Source organism: Choloepus didactylus, chromosome 10 (assembly GCF_015220235.1).
Source record: "Choloepus didactylus isolate mChoDid1 chromosome 10, mChoDid1.pri, whole genome shotgun sequence".
NCBI classification, from domain to species: domain Eukaryota; kingdom Metazoa; phylum Chordata; class Mammalia; order Pilosa; family Megalonychidae; genus Choloepus; species Choloepus didactylus.
In genome coordinates, this window is record NC_051316.1 from 131,141,715 (window position 1) to 131,167,234 (window position 25,520).

Genomic DNA, 25,520 nt, shown 5'->3' on the forward strand with positions numbered 1-25,520 from the left:
CGAAGGAGCTTTCAGGAACGGCAGGAGCTCCTTGATGGCGTTCTGTGGGGCCCTGGGTACCCTAAGCGGGTTTATTACATAATGCGAGAGAACAACTCTTCGGTCTGTGGCACTTGGCTGTCTCACTGTGGAAAGGGTGTTGGGGTTCAGGGTCAGTGAACCGTATGATCACCAGGAGCCCCACTAACTGGTAGTTTGAGTTATGGGGTGTTTCTTTGTTGCCTTCGTATTGTTTGAAGACAGATTATCAGCTGCGCCACACGTTCTTGCCTTTTTCAGAAGAAGCATTTGTAAGGATATATTTAGAAAAGCTCCAGAAGGCTGAGACTTACTTGTTATTGTAGGAGACATCTCTTTTCCTTTGGGAAGGAGGAGCTTACAGATGCACAGAGAAGGAGGTCGTTTCCATCTGTCTGTTATAAATTATGTAAATTGTATAGCTTCCAGACACTGACCATTCTGTTGACCTCTTCTGAGTTTTTCCATTTTTCCTTGCTCTTTTCTAGTGTTAGTAAAGGCTTTTATGTTCTCTGCTTTGAAATTGTTTTTCTCTCAAGTATTTTCCTTACATTGCTAAGTGATTTTGGACTTTTCCCTCATTTGCTGACTTTAGGAGTAGTCTTACAGTTTCCACAATGATGTGTTTTAGTGATAATGTAGGATATTAAGAAACTGATTAGAAAGGTTTTTGTGCAGGTTTAAAAGAGAGCTCGTTTTAGGTGTATTATACTTACGAGTTTTGTAGAGATTTCTTTCATATTTGGAGAAGAGAATATTCAGTCAAAATACTCATTTATATGAAATCTTTACAGTCTACATTTTGGATCCCCTATTTTATTTAATTTTCTTCCTTTTAGTATTACTTTAAACTAAGTCTCAGTCTTGGAAATTGGACCTGGCAGCTGTTGGCCTTCTGGGAAGCACTCCTGGTGGGGACACCCACTGGCCATGGGGCAGTGGAGTTGTGCCAGAGGAGCGGGCCAGATCCTGAGTGGCTGGGACAGGTTAGGATCTCCCAGCACCGAATGAAGGGTGGTGGGACTGGGAGAAATTTGGATTTGCACCTAAATTACAGTTTGGAGGGGTTTTGGCCCCACAATTGAGTAATAAACAATTTTGAAACTTTATGTTTTTCATTAGTCAATAGAAGGGAAAGTTTCTAGTATTTATTTTCCCAAATATCTTACTTAACAGAACAAACCAGCACTATGATAATTACAGATTCAGGATTCTTAGAGGTTAAGAGCTGCCGTTAACTGCTGATGATTTCCAAAGGAATTAGTTATTTGTCTCTTACAAAACATTATGCTCCCGGTTGGGTAAGTCACTTTCTTTCAGTTTGTGTGGCAGTGAGGAGTGATCCGGCTCACAAGTGCATGGAGTACAGGGGCCCCCTTGACATTTAGAAGCAAAGCCTGAATGAGGCATAGGAACAGATTCCCAATTTGGAAGTCATTTGCACGTAAACTGAAGAAAGAATGTTACCTGACTTGGTCTGTCCCTTTCTACTGCAGTTGTACAGTTTGTCAGCTGTGTTTGGTGGAGAAGTTCTGAGGGAGGACAGCTTCCAAAATGAGGGAAAATATTATAATGGAACTTGAAAGAGCGACCGCACACAGGACACCCGGACAACTGGTCCTTTCCAGTTAGAGCTCAGTGCTGTCATTTAAAAGCAGGCGATAAACTTCCTCACCAAAGAGCTTTCTGAAAGGTTGATTTCAGGGTAAAATGGGTTTTCCTTTAGGAAATAAGCAGCTGTGTTTAGCAAATTGTTTGACTTGCCCCAATGGGCCGATTTGCAAATGCCCAGGCCTTCACTGGAAGTGATCTGCTGTGTTTTTCTTTATGGCTTTTTCTTCTCTAATGTTTATTCATTCATCAAATATTGGAGTATTCATGAGGGAAAAAAACAGCCCAAAATCTCTGTCCTTGTGAAGCTTACATTCTAGTGGGGGGTGGAAGACAGACAATAAGCAGTAAACAGAGAAAATAAATAAAATTTACAGTGTATATGAAGCATTAAGTGCTACAGAAAACAGGGCAAGTTAAGGGGGCTTGCAAGTGGCATGGGATGGAGGTTGGGTGGCGATTTTAAATAAAGGACCAGAGCAGGCCTCATTGAGAAGGTGAGAGCAGAGATGGGAAGGACACACGGGCGGGAGCAGTTTAGGTATCTGGTGAAAGTGTGTCCAGGACAGAGGGAGCGCAAGAAGGTGTGCCCATGAGAAAGAGGCATTGTCGGAGGAGAGGGAGGTCGGGAGAGCAGCACAGGAGCAGCCACAGGTGAGGCTGTGCTGCGGGCTTTGACTTTTGCTCTTAGTGAAATGGGACACCTTTGAAGAGCTCTAGGCTGGAGAGTCCATGGCCTGGCTAACCCTGACTGCCGGGTTTAGAATGGGCTGCCAGGAGCAGGGAGGCCAGTGGCCATCCGCAGACTGGATGGCCGTGTACCCATCCTTGCAAGATGTGCCGGTTTGAATGTATTGTGTCCCCCAAATGTCATTATCTTTGTGGTCTTGTGGGACAGACGTTTTGGTGCTGGTTAGATTTGCTTGGAATGTGCCCCACCCAGCTGTGGGTGGTGACTTCGGTGGGATACTCCTATGGAGGTGTGACCCCACCCATTCAGGGTGGGCCTTGATCAGTGGAGCCATATAAAACATGCTGACTCAAAGAGACTGAACGGAGTGCAGCTGTGAGTGATGTTTTGAAGAAGAGCAAGCTTGCTAGAGAGGAATGTCCTGGGAGAAAGCCATTTTGAAACCAGAACTTTGAAGCAGACGCCAGCCATGTGCCTTCCCAGCTAACAGAGGTTTTCCGGATGCCATTGGCCATCCTCCAGTGAAGGTACCCGATTGCCGATGTGTTACCTTGGACACTTTATGGCCTTAAGACTGTAACCGTGTAGCCAAGTAAACCCCCTTTTTAAAAAGGCCAATCCGTCTCTGGTGTTTCGCATTCCGCAGCATTAGCAAACTAGAACACCAGAGATGATGGTGGCTCAGTGGAAGGACGTAGTCAGTATTTAAACTGTCTCCTACAGAGATCATCACATCATTTGCATCTGAGATAATTCATACTCTTTGGTATGAAAATATGGGAAAATGATTCTGTATTCTGCAGGAAGCATGTGGGAATATAAAGGAATTAATATTCGATCAAAGGGTAAAAATGGGGCATGGGTACTTTAGTAGAGCCATGTGTTTTCTGCTTTGTATCTTTACTTAGAATGAAAGAAAAAGCTTGAAGATAGCGTTGTCGTGGTAAAATGGCATGCTTCTTAAGCAAAAGGCTTCTCTCAGCAACTTCTTGGGTGCACCCTAATAAAAGGTCAGCCAGGTAGATCCTTCATTCAGCTTATTTGAACCAGATTCTGAGGTTCAGAGAATCATTTGTGTTCAACAAAACATATGGGTGTGTGTGTGTGTAAATGACTAATAAAGTAGACAAACCGGGGAAGAGTGATAAAAAATGAAACAAATAAATATGAGTGAGAAAGAGTACATAGCACATTCAGGGTTTTTAATATAAAATGTTATGAATAACTATGCCAATAAATTATAAAGTTAGATAGAATGGACAATGTCCTGGAAAAATATAACTTGTATTTTAACAATTTTATGACTCAGTAAGAAATACAAAATCTAAATACATCTCAGGTGACTTCCATCAGTCATTCAGAGAACAGAGTATCAAAGTGATTCAGATAATGCAGAAGGTAGGAAAGCTGCCCAGCTGGTGCAGCAGGATTAGGAACCCTTGATCCCGAATCAGAAGGACAGTATAGGAAAGGGAAGGCTTAGCCCCAGCTCATCTGTGAGCACCGATGTAAAAACCTGATAAAAGATTGGCAAATTGAATCCAGCAAATTATTAAAATATTAACAAGTGAGAAGAACAAATTACATTGGGACCGAGTAGGACTATCCCAGGAATGCAAAGATTATTTAACAAAAAATATATTTATGTGACTTACCAACAGGTAAAGGAGAAAAAAACTTTATCATAGTCTTTGTAGGTGCATAAAACAAATCTGACATAATTCAACACTCAGTGATTTTGAAAAGCAAAAACAAAACTTCTTAGCAAACTAGGAATAGAAGGGAACTTACGTATGAGTCAATAACGAAACATAAGCATTCCTTTTGAAATACAGAACAAGAAAAGGATTCCCTGCTTTCACTGAGCTTTTCATCAGTATACTGAAGCCCTAGCCAACACAATAAGATAAGGAAAATAAAAGTATATGGGGGGAAAATATAAGTTCCTCTTTAGAGGAGAAAGTGCGGAGATATGCATTTTCTCTTAAATCAGAATGCTTTTATGCGTAAGAAACAGGATGGTGGGCTAAAAATGGCTTTTTAAATAATAGGCAGCTTCTGTTTCTAGCAGTATGATAAACTAGGGAACCTGAACAGCCCTTCCTCTACAAATGACTTAAAAAGTTAAATAAAACATTTAGGACAACATCAGTACATCACTCAGTTGGTGAATTTGAGTGAAGACTGTACAGCTGTTCACCTCACTACCCCTGCGTGTTTTCTGAACATTTGAAATTTCTCAAAATAAAGACTTCGGGGTGGTGGAAGAATAAATGCATGGCTGAGCTGACATGAAAGTGAGAAATCCACTGGGACCAAAAACAAAGTGGAAGTAGGATGCTGAGAGGGACGCAAGCTCCAAAGCCGCCTGTCTCCCAGAGGGTATCTGCCGGACCCTAAGGAGCGTGAGCTGCCATTCGAATGGCTTTGGTATGGGTGGGGGTAGGACACGGAGGATCCTAGAGCCCAGTCAAGAAGGGGATGTCTAATAAGAGATCCCTGTGTGCAGCTGGGAATTCCAGCCATGCCGTCAACATGATCAGAGGAAACCAGAAACCAAGCCAGCATGCAGGAGACAGAAAGGACACGTGCCTGTCTTGACTCAGTGCTGGGTGGAGAGGGAAATCTTCCCTAGTGTTTCTAAGCAAAAATTGACCTGCAAGTGGGTTTACCCTCAACATTGTCTGTGTGGTCCAAACGATCTCCAATGGAGAATTTATTTAAAGAGTTCCCAGGTTGGTAGTGTTCCAGGCAGGTGGCATTAGCAGATACGAAATATGCCCTGTTGAATGCAATTTCAGCCCATGCCTCAAAGAGATCTCACAGATCAAATTCCAAGAAACATGAGCTGCCGGTAAAAAGTCCGAATATCCACAAGAAGCAGAACAGCACGAGGGAGCCAGCAGATTCAGCAGATCCCTGATCTGACTCTGACTCCCTAGGCTCTGTCTCTCACGACTTCTGGTTTTGAAATTGTCCTTCACAGTGTAAAGCCACAATGTTTAATATGTTTAAAGAAATAAAAGAGGTTCAGAAATATAAGCTGGACCCTAGAGGCTGTAAGAAAAGGCCAAGTGTATTTGAAAAAGAAACTGCAATGATGAAATAAGAATATAAGTACTATAAAAAGTAATATTCCGAGAATTTTTTTAAAGAGTTCTTAGAAATTAAGAGATGAAAGCAAGAAGTAATAATTCAAAAGAAGGGTAAGAACATAAAATTGAGGGAGTATCTCAGGTAGTAGAGCAAAATGACAGGTGGAAAAATGAGAGAAAAAAATAAAGGGTGGTCCGATATCTAAACAATGGATGCTCTAAAAAGAGAGAACAGAGAAAATAGAGAAAAATGTCAATGGAAATTCAAGAAAAAAAATTCCGGAAGGAAAGGTAGTGCCTTTCTGATCTGAAAGGGCTCATCGGGGACCTGGCACGCAGAGCGCGACAGCACACACCAAGTGCCATGGTGCGTGGTCTGTGCACCAGGGAGGGTGAAAGAGGCACCGGGATGGCACCCGCTTCTTGTCAGGGGTGCTGCAGCCCGACAGGCAGTGCCTTCACGATTGTTTCCAACCTGAAAGCCAGATCCAGGCGAGCTCAGTCAGATGTGAGAGTGATGGAAGCATACTTTCAGACACTGAGGGTCTCCAACATTTTTACTTCAGTTCTCCCCTTTGCAGGAATAGTGAAGGATTTGATTGGCAAAATGCCGGGAAAAAATCAAGAAAGGAATAGATGGGTTGGGTGCAGCATCAGGGAAGTGTGAAGGGACTCTTGAACAGGTAATGAGGGGGGACCCCAGGATCCCTGCTGTGCACCAGGCGGAAAGGGCTGCGGGCCACATCCCAGGGCAGAGGGCTCCACAAGACGCCTCTTCAAAAGATGAATCGGTAGAAAAACGGAAACTTCTTAACAACGTCAGAGGAGATTTAGCAATTGGCAGAGAGTTGGGGTTGAATTAATGATAAATGAAGACATTACCTGCAGGGAAGTTTAAAAATTGTGTAGGAAAGGAAGAATATTCGTAGATTACAACATAGCTCAATAGTGAATATAACTACAAAGTCATAAAAATCTAAGTACTGATTATTGATCTCATAAAAATTATGCACTGATTATTGATCTCACCCTAATTACAATATGAATATACTGGGGGGGGGGGGTAGGGAAGAGTGGGTGTGTGCAGACAGCCCCAAAGAGGAGAGATCTCAGTGCCCATCTTCCTCGGGGTTGGGGGGGGACAGACAGTGCTTACAACTGGAAAATTTGAGAAGAAACAATATGAGAATTTTATTTGGAGATACGGAAAAAAATACCAAAGTAATTAATAAAAGAAGTGATAGTGGGGTGGGAGGGTGAGGTAAAGTCAGGAGCACGAAGGAGTTGTTCTATGTTTTTATGTAACAAACTTTGTAGATTCATTTGAATGAGTTACATGTAGAACTTTGGATGACAATGAAAACTTTAAAAAAAAAACCTCTTAATCTAGAATTAGGGCTGTTGAGAATGAAAATGTTTTCATGTAAAGAAAAAAAGTTTAGAATTGACATATCCTCATAAAAGAAAGCACTTGAAAGAAGGTATTAAATGCAAGAAGGACTAGTGAACAAATATATTGGTCAGTATTTGTTTAAACAGATGTGATCAGTACAAAATTAGAATAATGTCTAATCAGTGTGAATGAAAAGTAAAAGCAAGATAGAACTAGAATGCTGATAGAATTTAAAGCATTCTAAAGAGTTTGTATTTGGGAAGAAGACATTAAGCAAGCCTGTTATATACCACCAAAGAACATAAGTATTAATAATAGAAGGGAATAAAACAGGCTGGGATCAAAATCAGTTCAGAAGAAAATAAGGAAGGGGGTAGGTAGGCAAAAAATATGAGACAAACAAAAAGTAAGAAGGCTAAAATAAATTCAAATATTTTGGCAATCATAATAAACATAAATGGACCAAATGCTCATAAAGACAAAGATTGTCAGACTACTTACAAAAGACATGCTGAAAACAAAGGGTTGTAAAAAAAAAAAAAGGTTGAAAGTAAAATGTTTAATAAATGTATACCAGGAAAATACTAACTGAAATAATGGATAATTCTAAACTTATTGCACTTAATAATTATTTTGATATATGTATAGGGAAAATAACAGGTCAGTAAGAAGAAATTGATAGTGGTACCGTTGTGAAAACTTTCAACCTACCTCTGGCAATAATTGAGGATCAAGCAGCCAAGAAATCATTATGGAGAAAGAAAATCTGACTAGCACAATTTAAAAACTTGATTTAATTTATATGGAGAAAACCTTGTATCAAACAATTAAAAAATACACATTCTTCTCAACCTTATATGGAAAATTCACAAAACTGATCATTTCAATACTTTTCAAAGAATTGGTGTGCCGGTTTGAGTGTATTGTGTCCCCCAAATGCCATTATCTTTGTGGTCTTGTGTGGGGCAGAAGTTTTGGTGCTGGTTGGATTTGCTTGGAGTGTGCCCCACCCAGCTGTCGGTGATGATTTTGATGAGATGTTCCCATGGAGGCGTGGCCCCGCCCATTCAGGGTGGGCCTTGCTCAGTGGAGCCATGTAAATGAGCTGACTCAAAGAGAGGAAACAGAGTGCAGCTGGGAGTGATGTTTTGAGGAGGAGCAAGCTTGCTAGAGAGGAGCATCCTGAGAGAAAGCCGTTTGGAGGCCGGAGCTTTGGAGCAGACGCCGGCTGCCTTCCCAACTAGCAGAGGTTTTCCGGATGCCATTGGCCATCCTCCGGTGAAGGTGCCCGGTTGCTGATGTGTTGCCTTGGATGCTTTGTGGCCTTAAGACTGCAACTGTGTAGCCAAATAAACCCCCGTTTTGTAAAAGCCTATCCATCTCTGGTGTTTTGCAGTCTGCAGCATTAGCAGACTAGAACAATTGGTATCCACCTACTTTCTCTAAACGTCAACAACAAAAAGACACTCAAAAATTTAAAATCTTAGGTTTGGTTATTAAAGTAACATACCTTTAAACAAAGGAGAAATAATGGAAATGAGAAAATATTTAGAATGGAAAATCAAAAGTACCACGTGTTAAAACTTGTGGAATATTGCCAAAGCAATACTAGAAAGAAATTTATAGCTAATGAATGCTTACCTTAGTAAAGAAGAAAAGTTGGAAAGTAATGAAGACAACTTAAGATATTTTTTAAAAGAACAGTAGAATAAACCAAAGAAAATAGAAAAATCTGTAGACAAAAGCAGAAGCTCATAAAGTAGAAATCAAATATACAATAAAGAGGATTAACAAAGCCAAGAAGTTGATGTGTCTGGCAGGGGAGATCAAGAAGAGATAATATGTGCAAATAAACTTTGTAAAAGATTTTCAATGGGCATAATTATAGTTGCTACAGAAATCAGAAAGATAAGACTTGGATAATTTTAAACAACTTTGTACCAGTAAGTTTAGAAAAAAATAGGTGTAATGGATAAATTCTTAGAAAAATAAAACTTGCCAGAGCTGACACAAGAAAACCTGAAGTCCTATAGCCATTAAATAAATAGAATCAGTAAGTTAAAAATCTTCTCATAAAGGAAATACCAGATGATTTCTCTGGCAAGTTTTACCAAACATTTAAGGAACCCAAAAATTCAATCTCAACAGATCCTTCAGGAAAATAGAAAAACTGAGAAGGAATACTCCCCGCCTCATTCTGACCCAGGTGTCACCTGGGTACTGAAGTGGGCAGGGAGGGGACAGCACTGGGAAGGAAAGTCGCAGGCTCATCTCACCCTTGAAGTCAGAGCACATTGAATCAGCAGTGTGTCCAGGCTGCCTTCTCCCAGGAGTACAAGGCTGAGGGGAGAATGCCTACTTAATATCCATTTGTGAAATCCACAACAGAAGACTTCCAGCTAATCAAAGGTAGACAGGACTTCCTTACTGTGGCAAAAGTCTAAAAGACATCTCCAAAATCCCTACAGCAAACCTTTCACTTACTGGCAAAAGTATGCTTTGAAGAGCCCCTTCGGCTCAGGAACAACGAGGGGAGGGACTTGCCATTGTCACTTGATTGGAGCCTTAGGACAAGAAACAATAAGATAGGAAGGATTGGAAAGGAAGAAGCCAAGCTGTCCTGTGATTGTCCACATAGAAGCCTGCAGCGGTGGACAAGTCTCCCGCCTGCCTGGTGGGGGTAGCAGCCGGCAATGCCAGGAAGCCGTTTGGTGATCCCTAGGTAGCTCTGAGACTCGTCGCTTCTGTCCCAGTAGTTTTATTCCAAGGCACGTGCACTAGAGAAACTCGCACATGTTTAAACCTGCACAGGAAAATTCATAGCAAGTGACAGAAACCTGGAAACCACCCCAGTGACCATCAGCGGCCGGACAGATGAGTAGACAGTGGTCGCTTCACACAGTGGAGCTGGGTGACATCTCAACAGACAACCACAGGAGTAAGGAAGGAAACGAGTCTCAGGAGAACACAGACAGTGTATCTCCATTCACGTTCTAAAGCCCAGAACCGGCCAACCAAATGTTAGAAAGCACAACTTGAAAAAAATAACAACTCCACCTCGATGTTCTTTCTTAAATTTAAAGAGTTTGTTTTACCATCTCTTGTGGTAAAGAAATGTTTATTTACATTTTGTCAAGTAAAATGGCTCTTTTAAAATAAAATGTTTTATTTACATTTTATCAAGTAAAATAGCATCAGTAGTGCGAGCCACTCATGCACACGTTTCTGCCCAGGAGGATGTGTGCAGGGAGAGCTATCGGGGCTAGGAAGTGTCAAATACTAAAAAGTATTTAAGGATGGTCAGTTTTGGCTGTGGTATGTGGAAGTTTCTTTTACATTAATCTGTCAGTTTTGGCTGTGGTATGTGGAAGTTTCTTTTACATTAATCTTTGCCCTTCTCTGCCTTGTTTAAATACTTTACAAAGACCATGTGTCATTTTCACAAAGTCAGGTGATTTTTCTTTAAAAACAAAGCTCAGAAGCAGGTTTGTCAAGATATCAGTGTGCTGTTATGGTCTTTCTTTTTCTTTTTCTTTTTACTTATTTATTTTTTAGTAGAGAAGTTGTGGGTTTACAGAACAATCATGCATAAAGTACAGAATTCCCACATGCGTTGGTGTGGCATGTTTGTTGTAGTTGATGAAGGCATGGTTTTCTAATGGTGCTCCTGGCTGTGCTCTTCCCACCGCCCTGTGTTGTTAAAGCCCCAGCCCCACCCCCCAAAAAAGAATTCAAAAGACCAGGTGGTCACACAGCACACAGGAAAACATAAAATGGCCTTAAAACCACGGAAGATGAAAAGAATCGTACGGGAGAAGCAAGCACCCAGCGGCCGGCCTGAGTCTCTTTGGGGGCTGGCGCCCGCTCGGCTTGCCATGACCCCTGGGAGGACTGCTCGCCCACTCGTCAGTCCCTTCAGCAGTTAGAGGAAAGTGTGGGGAGAACTGGGAGCATCCAGGTGAGCCAAGCAGGCAGGGTCCTGTGGAGTGCCCCTCGGGCCCCGCACGGAGCTGGGGGCCTGCCACGGGGGCTGTCCCTCACCCGTGGCCTGGGGTGTGGACATGCTGCACAGTGCGGGCCACTGGCTGGCTTTGTCCGCCTTATCTCTGGCTGGTGCCCGGCTCTGGGGGCTGCCGCTGACCTGCTGGGGACTCGGGGAGGCCCTCTGGGGAACACCTTTTGCTCTAGCTAGAGTCCCCCCGAAAGGGAATGAGAGAGACAGAGGCCCCTCGTCTCCACAGCCCCTTGCTCCCTGTGTGTCAGCCCAGGTCCAAGTCTCTGTCTTGGGACGCCCCCCAGGGTAGTGCCAGGGGCAGGCAGAGCTGCGTTGCCCCCCAGAGCCTGCTGAGGGTGGTGCCCGCTCTGCTCTGTCGGCAGCGTGAAGAGAGGGTGGGGTGGGCAGCCCAAGAGAACCAGTGCTCCTTTCCGATTGCTGAAACCGGGGCTCTGGGATCGTGGGATGGAGGGAGGAAATTCTTTGAGTGGAAAGTTTCACGGGGGACAGATGCCGCCTGTGAGAAGGTGGGAGAGGGCGCTGCTGCCGGTGGTGTGGGGTGCCAGGGGAGACGTGCAGGGCCCTCTGCATTCAGTCCCTGGGGCTGCGGCTACTGCGGAAGGATTTGGGGAAGGGATGGAATATGGTCTCTCAGAAATGAGTAGCCAGAAGAATCTCATAGCCCTTGCCCCTGGGCTTCGTGGACCCTGCGCCCCTGGCTTTCCTCTGCTGGCTGCCCCTTCCAAAACCTCTGGGTGGCAGCCCCTGGGCCCCTCTATCCTGTTTCCCCAAGGCTTGCCAGGTGGCCCTGGCCCTGCCCTACAGAGCTGGCCTCAGGCATCCGATGAGCATCTCGAGCCTTGACGTGACCCCAAAAGCTCTTTCCTACTGGAGGCTCCTGTCGGGGAGCCACTGCCTTCCACACAGTCTTTTGAGCTGGAAACCCGAGTCGTGTAGGTGCCTTCTTTTCCCCTATGTCCATTCCCTCAGTGGCTGTCTGTCCTTCCTCCAGGAGGGACCCCAAACCTGAGGCTCCTCCCCACCCCCTTCCCACCACTTGTCCCTTGCCTGGAGCTACAATAGGGCCTCTGCACTGCTCTCCTTGAGTGGCCTTAAAAACATGACTCGAGTCCTGGCACCCTCTGCCTAAACCCTCTGGCACCTTCTTTTACAGTCAGGAGTCCAGGCTCCTCCTCCCCACTGTCACACTGTACCCATCCCCATCCCGTCCCCTCCCCCCATACTCGGTGGCCTCCAGGACCCAACCCCATTCATCCATTTCAGCGTCAGCGTCCGGGGTCCCCCGTCACGCCTCTGAAGCCCACGCAGGTGCCGCCTGTTTCTTGCCTTGACTTGCTCGTGCTGTAGCCACAGTCCCCAGGGCCGGGGCAGGCAGCTCTGAGTACTGGAGTGTGAACGAGATCAAATACAGGCTCTCTTTTCGAGCCCCATGTACATGGTCTTGAAAGGCCTTGCATTCTGCACAATCATGTCCTAAAAATAACAAGGCTTGTGGGGAAAGTAGGTTAAGAGCAGAGTATTCAGCACCCAAGGGCCTGGAAAGGGGCGTCCCAGCCAGATCCTGCAGCGCTCAGCAGGCAGGCAGGTCTGAGGCCACCTCGCAGTCCCTAGGGCCAAATGGCTCAAGTGGAGGCCGCTGTCCTCCAGCGAGTGCATCCGGGGGCTGCTTCCATCAGTAGCGGGGCAGGTGCCTTCTCAGGGTGCTCGTCTGCTGAACAGAGGAGGGAGGAAAGGGTCTTGGACCACCATACCTGCCTCTCTGTGCCCTCCCAGACAGCTCCACTGGGCTCCTCAGCTTCTCTTCAGCGCCCCGCAGGTGCTCAGTGTCCCCTTTGCTGACAAGAAAGCTTGCCTGGTTGTGTGGGAAAGCCTGTGAGCTGGCAATGCCCCGTATTTCCCTCACCAATGACATAATTTGTGTCCCCAAAAAATGTGGCAGAACAGACTATAACTTTGAAAATAGTTGTGTGTGGTCAGGGCTTTTCCAGACCGGTCAGCCTGACGCTCCTCCCCTCTTCCTCCGCCAGTGAAGATTGTGATCCGGGGGGACAGGAACACGGGGAAAAGTGCCCTGTGGCACCGGCTGCAGGGGAAGAAGTTCGTGGAGGAGTACATCCCCACCCAGGAGATCCAAGTCACCAGCATCCACTGGAACTACAAGAGTAAGGGGCCTGGCCGGGGTACTCACAGGGCGCTCAGCTGCACTCACTGTCCGGGGGGAACTCGGGTCCATGAGGGGCACTCCGGAAAACCACTTTTTAGATCCCTGGGCTGGTTTGGATTTGAATCCATGAAATTCCCCCTCTGGCTTGGAGACTCCGGCCCAGAGGCCATCAGCTGTGGCCTGAGAACCAGGCCAAGACGGGCCACTTGCCCCTTCTGGGCGTGAGGACGGGCTGCCATGCTCAGGGTACATGGGTGAAGGAAGGGTGGCCTAAAGGCTGCACGGCGCCCAGTGTCCTGGGGAGTGAGGCAGCCTCGGGGAGGCCCTGGCCCTCCAGGTGGCCCTGAATGCCTGTTGGGGGAACCCAGAGTCTGTTCTGGACATTCATCTTGGTATTTTCCTTTTTAGCCACTGATGATATTGTCAAAGTCGAAGTCTGGGACGTGGTTGACAAAGGTAGGTTATGTCTTTTCATGAGTATTTTTCTCATGTATTTTATTTGTTCTGTTAAATACCAAGAACAACCCCCACCCCAGCCCTCCCTTCTGACCGTCCCCCTGTGGGCAGGGTGGGGGCCAGGGAGGCGTTCTCACAGAGCCGGGTGCAAGGCCTGGGCTTGGCTGGGGGCGGGAACTCCGACTGGCCAGGTCCTGGGCCCGGACTCTCTCCTGTCCCTGAGGAGCAAGACATGACGGTTACAGCAGTATGTTTGCCAAAGCAGGTGGAGGTGGGGTGCACTCTGAACCCTGAAGTTCACACAGCGCACCCCCTGGGGTCCCTGCAGTGACCCTGGTATAGTGTCCCAGCTCTTGGTGCTCCTGCCCAGAGCCCAGGGACCCAGTTCCTTTCGCTTCTAAACACAAGTTGCTTCATAGGGGATGTGCTTGGTCCCTGAGGCACCCGCAGGTTCTCTGTGCCATCTCAGGCCCTCGGCGCACACAGCAGGTCAGCCCTCGGTGCAGTCCCCAAGCCTCGGAGCCAGTTGCAGAGTGGAGCAGGGGCCGGGGTGCCCGGTGATGACAGAGGCGGCCGTGGGGGAGGCAGTGGGTACCATCTTGTCGGGAAGGCCATGTTCTGCTTCTTAGGCAGCGTCTTGTTTCATTTTTATCTCCGCTTTGTGCTCAGGTCACAGATTTCTCCCTGACACGCTGAGTGAGCTAGTGGTCCCCCGTGGGCCTGCCCCACGCTCCCTTTGAGACGAGCGGGGGGTGTCAGGTTCAGATCACAGGCTCCGTCCCTTCCCCCTGAGCCTGTGGGGGAGGCTCCGCAGGCAGAGGGCATGTTGGGCCCTGATCCCCTCTCCTTCCCCTCAGCGAGCTGCCAGAGTTGCCTCCACCGCCCAGGTCGGCTGGGGTTGACGCTCTGGAGCCGTTCCAGGCTGGCCTGGCGCCTGCACCTCGGAGCACGCAGGCCCTGCTCCCTCCTGCTGCTTCCTCCTGGAGCCGGGCGGCTGGGACAGGGACTGCGCCTTGGCATTTGGGGGGCACCCGCTGTGTAGCTGAGACCCTCCATCTCTGCTCAGGGCTGGAGCCAGCTCTCAGCCCTTTGGCAGTTTCCTCAGCCAGGGATTGTTCTCCCCGCCCCCTCGCCATGGCTCTCGCTGTTTAGGTCTGAGCTCGCTGTTTAGGTCTGAGCTCCGGGGGTGGGCGGGCTTTCCTGTAGACCCGGCTCCCCAGACCCAGCGCTCCAGGCTTTGAAGGCAGGGTCTCCTCTGGGTGGTGTTTGTGCCCTCTGCTGCCATGACTGCCCCCTTCCTGGGAACCCAGGGACCCTCTGCCTTCCTGCTGCCTGCATGGGGTGGCCCTGCTCCGTGGCCAGTTGCCTGTGGGGGGCAGGCCCAAGGCCCACGCACACACTCGCCCCACCTGTGAGTGCCCACCTGGAAGGGGCCTCACTGGGAGCTGACCCCGTGGGTATCTGACAGGACAGCCCAGGGAGGGGCCTTGGTCCCTGTTCTCCAGAAGGGGCCCCAGGGAAGGGGCTTGTGCCTGTGGGGCCTTGCCTGATCCTGACAGTGTGGCGCTCGCAGGAGCTCCCGGGTGTCCCCGCGGCTGTTTGGAAAGGTCACCTCAGGCTTTCTTAGGCTTTTTGACCATGACAGCTGGAGCACGGTCCTCCAGAGTGGCTGCATGTGGTTTTTGTCCTGGTGGGGCTAGGGCTGTGGGTTTGGGGAAGAAAGCCAAAGGTGAATGCCCTTCTCGTCATGTCACCTCGGCCAGGATGTCCCCACAGCTCCCTACTCTCTTTGGGGGGTCACTAAGTGCCCCCTCAAGGGGCTCAGGGACTCAGTTCCACCTGCCAGAGTTGGTGCTCGCACAGGAGTGGACACGTGAATGCACACGTGTATGTGGGTGTGACTGCATGTGCGTGTGCACTGTGTATGTGGGTGTGCTGCGTGTGAGCGTGCATGTGTGTGAATGTGTGTGCTAGTGTCAGTACACATGGGTGTGTGTGTATGTTTTGCCCCAGTCCCTCCCTTCTAAGACAGCAAACCTGGGACTTCCTGGCAGTGACCAGTCCCTTCCCCTCAGTTCAGAACAACCCGGAAATAAAGGGAAGGGGGGACATGCTTAGCGAGGGCCTGAGCTCTGCTGTCCTCTGGTGCTGGACGTGTGGCCTCCACCCCTGGGAGCACAGGGCTGTCCACCCAAGGTCAGCCTACGCTCAGAGGTCGGGCTGGTGGCTGTGGCGGCCTGTGCTGCCTTCCTCAGGTGCAGCGCACCCCCACCCCCCCGCGGGTGCGGCTCTGTCTTCCTCCTTCCCTCTCCCCTCCCAGGCTCTGTCTGTTTGGAGTAACGAGGGTTTCAAAGTCCACAGGGCTCAGGCGCCCACTCAGCGTTCCCCCAGCTCCTTCCAGCTGGCCCATGCCCTCATCCCCCCGATGCAGATGCACGAGGCAGCACGGGCGGGAGGCCTGGTTCTCAGGGAGAGCGGCCCCTTAGCTCCTCGGCAGAGCCCTGCATCCCTCCAGGCCGGCCCCAGCTACTCTGCCCCGAGCCCAGTGCTCCGGCGACCCCTGACCCCACCACGGCACACAAGGCAAGGGCAGCCCTGTCCCAGAGGTGCAGATTATGGGGTCCAGAGGAGGTGGCCTGCCCAGGACCACCCAGCCAGGGCGGGCCACACGAGGGCCTCCCTCTCCGGCAGCTGTGCGAGCCCTCCACGCACGGCGCCCACCAGCCGGCTCCGGGGCCCAGCCCGCCATGGGGTGCCTGCTCTGTGCCTCCCTCCCTCGGGGCATCTGCCAGCTGGGGCCGAGGGCAAATGGAGAGCTGGGGGGGGGGGGGGTGCACCTCCTTCAGGCAACTCTACCCCATAACATCTCTTTGTCTTTCAATAAGGAAAATGCAAAAAGCGTGGCGACGGCTTAAAAATGGAGAATGACCCTCAGGAGGTAAGCTGGCTGGCTCCCTGCACGGCCCGGGCTCAGGGGCTGCTGCTGCCCTCGGCTGAGGTTTTGGGGTGTGGTCAGGACCATCTGAGCCACCTTCACGAGTTGGTGGCGTCCATCTTTGCTTTGCTTGGCCGGCATCAGATTGGGCTGACCCGAGAGAGGCTTTGTACCCCAGGGTCAGGGCACTGGCTGCAAAGGGGCAATCGGGGCACTCCTTCCCCAGCCAGGTACCTCCCTCCTGTGGGGTCAGATGTGCCAGCCAGCTGGGGGCTGCCTGTCTTCGCCCAGAGAAGACGAGCCGGCTGATTGCCTGTTCTGTAGCTGGACTCCTGCTGCTCCTCCTTGGAGCTGCCCCATCTGTGCTCTCACTCGGTCTTTACAGCACCTCTGGTCAGGGCGGAGGCTGGGTACTTGCCTCCCTGAGCACAGTGCGTCCAAGCAGAGGCCACCTGCCAAGGCCCACCTCAGTTCAGCCACCACCAGTCTGGGTGCTCTAGAACGTTCTCTGCAAACAGTGGATCCTCCATTCTGGGGTGCACATCTGTGGGGCTGACCATGAGTATGGGTTCCAGGAGCTCAGCCTCGCGGCCCCTCTGCTCGTCCAGGCTGCTTCTGGGCCCTTCCGGCAGAGCTTGCCCCAGAGCCTGAGCTGTGTCCCGTCAGCACTTTGAGGGAGGCTCCTGGCCCCTGCACTGGATCATCTTGGATTTCTCTTGCAGTGTAGATTGCTCAGCATAGTTTTTTCTGAAATGAAAATGGCTCCATTTCCGATTATGCATGTCCTGTCAGCCTTTCCAGTATAGTGGAGGGTTCAGGATTCCTGCTGGGCCTGGTCACTTTTCCTCGTCTTCCCTCCTCTTCTAGGCAGAGTCTGAGATGGCTCTGGACGCCGAGTTCCTGGATGTGTACAAGAACTGCAACGGGGTGGTCATGATGTTTGACATCACCAAACAGTGGTGAGGGGCGCGAGGAGTCCGGGGGCATGGGGGGCAGAGGGGGTGGGGTCTGGGGGGCAGGGCCATCTGCTTCCCTCAGCAGAGTCACTGCCCGCTCAGCCGGCACCACACCACAAGACAGCCATGGGCCTTGGCACGTGGGAGCTCGGCGGACAGGCCACCGTGACCTAGCGGTATCTGGGGTGTGTGTGCCATGTGGACACGATGTGGGGGGCTGGCTGGGGCTGGGTAACAAGCATCTGGCTAAGGCGCACATCTCATGTAGCACCACGGTCCCCTCGGAAACGCCACTGTAACATTTCGCTTGGATTGGTGGGGGGGATCCCCATACCGCCCCTTGGCTTGAGGAGTCCTCTCACTGTGGGGTCACACGGCATGTGCTGAATTCCAACAGCCGGTTGTGGCAACATGCCTGAGGTGCCAGCTCCCAGGGACGCTCGCGAGAGACACCCCCCCCCCCCAGGGTTTCTCTTGGCAGCTGGTCGCATGGGCGCCTCTGCCTGGCACAGACCAGTGTTCCAGACTCCAGAGGGACAGCCAGAGCCGCGCTGTCCTTGCGCACAGGCCAAGCTGCTGACAGGGAGCACCCCAAGATCCAAGACCCTGACACCTGCCAAGGGCCATCCTGCCAGCAGGCTCCCCGGGGGCAGCACTCATGCTCCCAGTGCCATCTCTTCTGCACACACTGAAAATCAGATTCTTAAAAACGTCCACATAGGAGCCAACAGCTTGTTTTAAAAATAATCTATAGTCTATTCACCCTGCTTTTTTAAGGTTATTTTTTTAATTATTATTATTTTGTATTTAATCACATTAATTGTAAAAAGAGTGGAGAATGCAGAGGGAAAAAACTTAAGTCAGAGACTACCACTGTTAATATTTTTGCGAAATCTGTCCAGATTTTTTTCTGAGTGTTACATGTAAGCACATAAATGTAAATTTTTTTTAACAAAATCAGGATTTTTCTTTGCAAGATCCCACCCCAGTTTGATGCACCTGTGTGTTTCTGTGTTAATGCAGCTGACGCTTGACCTGGACATGCGCTCTGGGATGCAGGTCTGGAGGCTGCTGGAGCTGCAGCTCCTCGGTCATAGTTGGGGCAGCTATGACCAGACACCCCCAGCCCCCAGGGCACGTGCCCTGCAGCACCACCCGACATCCCCCATGTGCCCCCTCCCATGGGACCGGGACTGGCAGGTGGCTCTCAAGCCAGGGGCCTCTGGGCATCTGCGAGACCACAGGGAAAAGTGGACGGTGGGGGTGGACCATGTACAAGGCAAGCAGCTCATAGTGAGGCGCACCCAAGGCCGTGGCTCCCCTCGCTTCAGGCACAAAGCAGGGAAGAAGAGCCTTTCCTGCAGTGTGAGCTCAATGATCCATGTAGCCTAGTGAACTCTGGGCTTTTCTCTGAGATCTAGTCTAGGCCCTGTGAATGGCCATGTGGCTCGGGGGTGGGCCAATCCTGTCAGGCATCCCGGAGCTTTTACCAGATGAGCCCCCTGGCGCCCTCCTCCCAGCGGCTTCAGCTGAGCAAGACAGGCAAGCTCCGCTGGGGTGGGAAGGCCGGGGGAAGAGTGGCAGGTCCACTCTGTGAAGTCCAGCAGGGCCCCTGTGGGAGGCTTTGGGTCGTACGTGACTGAGGCCCAGGAGTGTTGGTAAAACTGATTCTAGCTGTGGTGTGAAAAGCAGATCGGAAGGAACAGGATGGACACAGGGCCAACACAGAGGTGTGGTAATGGTGAAGACCCTCGTTAGGCCCTGCAAGAAGCAGCAGGTCAGAAGGAGTCAAGGGGCAGGCGGCGTAGAGAGGAGGGTCAAGGCCAAAGGCCAGCTGGGGGATCCAGCCCTGGCCAGAGAGCATTGACCGGAGCTGTGGCTGGTGCCTCTAGGGCCCTGGACGCGTGTGTCGGAGTTCAGATGGACGCTGGGGTGGGGTGAGTGGGGGCCGGTGGCAGATACTTGTGTAGAGCCAGCAGTGCCGGGTTAGCGGGATGGAGACACGTCACTGACAGCGTTTTGAGGAGGGTCATGTGGGTTGGCATGAATCACGGCCCCTGAGTGGGTGTCCCTGCCGAGTCCTGGGAAGCCCCCACTCCCACCGGTGGACACAGTGCAAGCTGCTCCGGAGGAGCTGAAGACAGCTGCGCCTTGTGCAGTGTAAGTTATTGTATGGGAAAAGAGAGAAATAAGCCGAGGTGTACAAGAGGCAAAGAAGAACTATATATATATGTCGATAAAAGGTTTAATTCAGGAAGAAGATCCAGCAATTATACAGATGCCTAATAACCAACTGCCAAAATTTATGAAGCAGAGATTGACACAAATGAAGGAAGAAATAGATAGTTCAACAAGAATAGTTGGAGATTTCAGTGCACCGCTTTTTATAATGGGTAGAAGGCCTAGACAGAAGATCAGTATCGAAGTAAGAGACTGGAAGAATGAGAATACCGTCAGCCAGTCCCACCTCCCGGACACACACAGAACACCCCACAACAGCAAGCACACGCTCCTCTCCAGTGTGCGGGGCGCTCTCCAGGCTGGACTGCACGGCCACGCGTCCAAGCAGAGAACGCTGGAAGATGGAAGTCCCACGGAACGTCTTCTCTGACCACAGTGGAATGCAGCTAGAAATCAGGGCATGAGGAAAGCTGGGAAAGTCACAGATACGTGGAAATTAAACAGCACACAAAAGGGAAATTACAAGAAACCTGAATTGCAAGAAACTTGAGACAAATGAAAACAAAACACAACATAGCAGAACGTGTGGGGTGCAGTGAAGGCAGTGCTCAGAGGGAAATTGATGCTCAAAGCCTAAGTTTAAAAAGAAGAAAGGTTACAAACAGATCACCTGACTTCATGCCTAGAGGAGAGCGAACAAGAAGAGCACAAAGTTAGAACAAGGAAGGAAAGGGTAAGATCGGAGCGGAGGCAGGACACAAATAAGTAACACCAGGAATGCGAGTGGAGGTGTGACTCCTGGCCCCACCGAAATAAAAGGGAGTATGAGAGGGCACTGGGAACACTGTATACCTGGATGAACGGGACAGATTCCTAGAGACACACAAATTAGTCTGATGCGAGAAGAAATAGAAAAGCTCAGTAATCTGTAACATGTAAAGAGGTTGAATCAATAATCAGAAATCTCCCAACAAGGAAAAATTGAGGACTGGAGGGCATCACTACTGATTTCTACCAACTGTTTTAAAAGAACACCAACCCTTTTCCAACTCTTCTGAGAACTAGAAGAGGAGGAGACACTTCCTAGCTCTTTCCCAATAAGATACTGGCAGACCACATCCGATAGTTATGTGACGCACATCGTGAACAGGTGCAGTTCACTACAGGAGGGCAAGGGTGGCCCCACCCGGAATACTCGGGCAGTGAATAGAATGAAGTAAAAAATGTGTGTGTATATATACACACACGGTCGTCTCAGTTGTTGCAGTAAGTGTTCAACAAAATCCAACGCCCTTTCATGAGTAAAACACTCAGAAAACTAGGAATTGAAGGAAACAACCTCAACAAGGTAAAAGTCATATATGAAAAGCCCACAGTTTACATCTTACTCAATGGTGAGAGTCTGAAAGTTTTCCCTCTAAGATCAGGAACCAGACAAGGACGCCCGCTGTCACCACTGCTATTCAACATTGTACTGGAAGTTCTGGCCTGAGCAACTAGGCAAGAAGAAGAACTAAAAGGCATCAAATTGGAAAGGAAGAAGTCAAATTATCCTTATTCACAGATGACATGCTCCTAGATAGAGAAAATCCACAAGAAAGCAACTAGAACTGATAATTCAGCGAAGTAGCAGGATACAAGAACACACAGAAGTCAGTTGGCTTTCCGTGCAACAAAAATGAACAGTCTTGAAGGAGAATCAAGAAAATTCCATTTACAATAGCATCTATAAGAATAAGATATGTAAGAATAAGTTGTAATGGATTCTTAGATATGACACCAAAAGCATAAGCAACAAAAGAAAGTAGATAAAATAACTGGACTTTGTCAAAATTAAAAACATTTGTGCATCAAAGGACACTATCAAGAAAGTGAAAAGACAACGGGAGAAAGTATTTGGAAACCATATAACTAATAAGGGCTTAATATCCAGAATATATAAAGAATTCCTACAACTCAACAGCAGAAAGATAAATAGTACAGTTTGGAAATGGACAAAGGACTTGAATAGACATTTCTCCAAAGGAAACAGACAGATAGCCAAAAGATGCACAAAAAGATGCTCAACATCATTAGCCGTTATGGAAATGAAAATGAAAACCACAATGAGATGATGCTTCATATCCACTGGAATGGCTGCTACTTAAGAAATGGAAAGTAACGTGTGCTGGCAACAGCACAGGGAAACAGGAAACCTGGTGTGCTGCTGGCGGGAGCGTAGAATGATGCAGCCGCTGCAGAAATCCATTGGCGGTTCCTCAGAAAGTTGGCAAGACCATGTGACCCGGCCACCCCCTTGCGGGTACAGAACCCACAGAGCCAGACACAGGGACTCAAGCGGGCACCTCTGCGCCAGTGTCCACTGCAGCCTCATTCACGGTTGCCATGGCAGAAGCAGCCCGGTGTCCGTCAGTTTTGTCGGGACACACGTCTGTTGTGAGACAGGCGGGGGGGCGGAGACCCTGGCCTGGGAAGCTGAGCGAGGTGTGGCTGGGAGGGCCCCTGGGCACCCGCTGCCCCCTCTCGCCTGCCCTTGGTAAGCCCGACTGGGGGGCCTGATGCCCACACCAGGTGGCCCACCCAGCTGCCCTCCCACCACGGGGCCCCCTGGGGTGTGTGGTGGGCCCGCGGGCTGCTCTGAGGCAGGCTCTTGGTGCCTGTGTCACCTCAGGACCTTCAATTACATCCTCCGGGAGCTCCCCAAGGTGCCAACCCACGTCCCCGTGTGCGTGCTGGGCAACTACCGCGACATGGGGGAGCACCGGGTCATCCTGCCCGAGGACGTGCGTGACTGCATCGAGCGCCTGGACAGGTGGGTGCTGGCACTGTCCAGCCCTGCAGGGGCACCTGTGGTGGCAGAAGCCCCAGGTGTTTGGGGGAGAAACTGGTGCTGCTGCTTGTAAGCCGTGTGCCCCGGGCCACCGCACGACCTCTCTGCACCGGGGTGGTGGCAGCCCCCATGGGGTTGTTGAAACCTATAGCGGGCCCAGCAGGGGCAAGGAACTGGGCATGCAGCCGAGGAGGAGGGGCTGGCGGGTTCTCCCATGCCCCCTCGTGCAGGCAGGCCCCAGGCCGAGAGGAGGAGGTGCAGCATGGTGAGGCATGCCCCTCACCTCGGGGGCAGAGGGGTGAGAGGGGCAGAGGAGGGCTGTGGGGGACGTGGCAAATCTGTCCACTGGCCGAGGTGCCTGGGGAGAGGCCAGAAGGGCCCGTGTGCACTTGGCTGGGGGGTGGGGCTAAAGGTCTTGGGTGGGTGTGGCCTGTGGCACCACATCAGGGCCTTTGGAGGTGAGGCCAAGGATCCCCAGGAGGAGCCCAGCGGGCCAGGACACTGGGCAGTGGCAGCCGAGGGGTCTGCTGGAGCCCCTCGCTGTTAGCAGGCAGCTGGGCCCGCCGAGACACTGGGCAGCGGGTGTGTTACTGAGCCCCACAGCTTCACCCCATTGCCCACTGCCCACCTCCCATCTCTCACTTGTGTCTTTGTTCTTTCCTAAATACAGACCTCCAGGCTCCTCCTATTTTCGCTATGCTGAGTCTTCCATGAAGAACAGCTTTGGCCTAAAGTATCTTCATAAATTCTTCAATATTCCATTTTTGCAGCTTCAGGTAAGCCTCTGCCGGATGGAATGAGATGCCCACGTTCATTTCCCAGGGCTCCCTTTGCAGACGGACGGCTCTTCCAGGGAGTGAGACCCTTCCAAACCTGGGAGGCCCTGGCGGCTGCTTGGAGCCCACGCATGTTTAGGGTGTCAAGCTGGAGCTCTCAAGGGGCTCAGGAGGGGCCCAGGGGAGGGCTGGGCCCATCAGTGCTGGCAGGGGCCAGAGGAAACAGGCCTGGTTGGCATCCCCTGTGCTTCCCGGGGCCCGCCACACCACCCCCGCCTCTGTCATTGGCCGGCTGCCCCAAGGGCGGGGCTTGTCCTGGCTCACCACACAGAACGCAGGTGTCCTCAGGTGCAGTCACTCAGGCCAAGTGGTGACGAGCTGCCTCTCCTCGGGCTGTCTGCGAGAAGATGGGACGGTGGGCAGGTTTCCGTTTGCCCCACCTTTGTGCCTGCCCCGGCCTGCCCCTCCACTCTGACCCTCAGCGAGTCGGGCCGGCTCCTCCCACAGGCTCGCAGAGGCTGGCACAGCAGCCCGCTTGGCGGCTGGGGACTGAGCGTGCTATTTCTTTTAAAATCCATTTTGGAATAATTTTAGATTTAGAGGAAAGCTGCAGAGATGGTGCAGAGCTGTGCCACCCCTCACCCCGTGTCCTCCCTTCCCACAAGGTCATTGGTCACAACCGAGGAACCCACATCGCAGCAGTCGACTTACCCTCAGGTGTCATTTGGACCCCCTGGGGCTGCAGCCTCATGCCCTTGCTGGTTTGAGGACTGCCCCCCAGTCTCGGCTTGTCTGGCGTTCTGCTCGCTGTCAGATGGGGTCATGGGTTTGGGGACAGCACACAGGTGTGGTGCCTGGAACCCACCTGCCTTAGCGTGGGCGGTGTGCACCTCCTCCGGCCGAGGCCTTGCAGGCTGGGTGCCTCCCGGGGAAGTTTCCGGGCTGGCCCGTATGTCACGCAGGAGGGCCTGCTCCTGGAGCACGTGGAGAAGGGTTCCACTAACTCAGGACACCGCTCTGCATCAGTCTTTTCCTGGGCTCTAAACCGGGCCACGTGCCTCCCAGGGCCTGTCAGCCGCCCCTTCCTAAACGGCACGTTCCTCGCTTCTGAATCAAGATGGAGGGCAGAAGGCACTGAGCAAAGTGGGGGTGCGAGTTCTGCGACCCTGGGTGGTGGCCGAGGTGTGTTGGGGGAGGACTGGTCCCCAGGCAAGGCAGGGAGGGCAGCTGTGGCTGGAGTGCCCCAGTGTGGCCCTCGGCCAGCCTGGGTCTGGGGGCGCTTGGCCCCTCTGCAGCCTCAGTAGCTTCTGGGTCTTTCACCAAAAACAGTAGGTAGTGCAAATGTTATTAATAGGAAAAACCTTGTGATGGGGGATCCCACAGGAATTCTATACTTTTTTTTTTGCATAACTTTTTCTGTAAATCAACAACTACGCTAAAAATAAATTTTTTAAAAAAAGAATTTGCTTAGGAAAGTGACAGTGTTTCTTTTCCTCCTGCCTTTTTCTTCTTTCAAAGAAACAAGGACACCTGCAGACCAGGGTTGCCGTTGGCACTGGTCTCAGCTGGAAGAAAGGCCAGTGCCCTAACCTTCACCCTGGTCACCTCCAGAAACTTCTAGAAGGCAGCCCGCCCATGATGGGAGGGCTTACCCTGGACTCGCAGGCCCCTGGCATTGGTCTCTGTCTGGCCTTCTGCCAGGACCACACTGGGGAGGTGCTGGGTCACTGGCTCAGCCTCCTCACTTGTTACGGGTTTGCCGAGATGTTCTCTTTCTTCTTGTGTCAGACTAGGTGATTTGCACGTTTCTACAAATTTGTTCATTTCAAGGTTTTCTAATTTGCTGGCACATACTTGTTCTCCCTACCCTCTTGTAATCTTTTTATTTCTGTCAGGTCAGTATTTATTTTCTCACTTTCATTCTGAATTTTAATTATTTGCGTCTTCTTTTTCTTTGTTAATCTGGCTACAAGTTTGTTGATTTTATAGATCTTTTCAGAAAACCAACTTTGATTTTATTGATTCTCTCTATTCTTTTTCTATTCTCTATTTCATTGATCTCTGCTCTCATCTTTACTTTTTCCTTCATTCTAACTTTGGGTGTCGTTTGTTCTTGTTTTAGTTTCTTTAGTGAGACCTTAGGGTGTTGATCTTTGATCTTTCTTCCTTTTTCACGTTGGCATTTAGAGCTGTAAATTCACCTCCGAGCACTACCTTTATTGCTCCTCTAAGTTTGGGTATATTGTGTTTTCTGTCATCTCATGGTATTTCCTAATTTCGCTTGTGATTTTTTTCTTTGACCCATTCGTTGTTTAATTGTGTGTTGTTTAATTTCCATATATTTGTGAATTGTTTGGTTTTCCTTCTGTTACTAATTTCCAGCTTTATTCCATTGTGAT

The 25,520-nt window shown here is 50.2% G+C and overlaps 1 protein-coding gene across 1 annotated transcript in view; it reads left to right on the forward strand.

Moving 5' to 3' along the window:
• RABL6 (RAB, member RAS oncogene family like 6) overlaps positions 1-25,520 on the forward strand; it is a 37,181-nt gene that overhangs the window by 1,141 nt on the left and 10,520 nt on the right. Inside the window, exons 2-7 of the mRNA XM_037796922.1 lie at positions 12,851-12,985; positions 13,396-13,443; positions 16,329-16,381; positions 17,246-17,337; positions 22,187-22,327; positions 23,016-23,121. Coding sequence (XP_037652850.1) covers positions 12,851-12,985; positions 13,396-13,443; positions 16,329-16,381; positions 17,246-17,337; positions 22,187-22,327; positions 23,016-23,121 — 575 coding nt within the window. The remainder of the gene's footprint in view (positions 1-12,850; positions 12,986-13,395; positions 13,444-16,328; positions 16,382-17,245; positions 17,338-22,186; positions 22,328-23,015; positions 23,122-25,520) is intronic.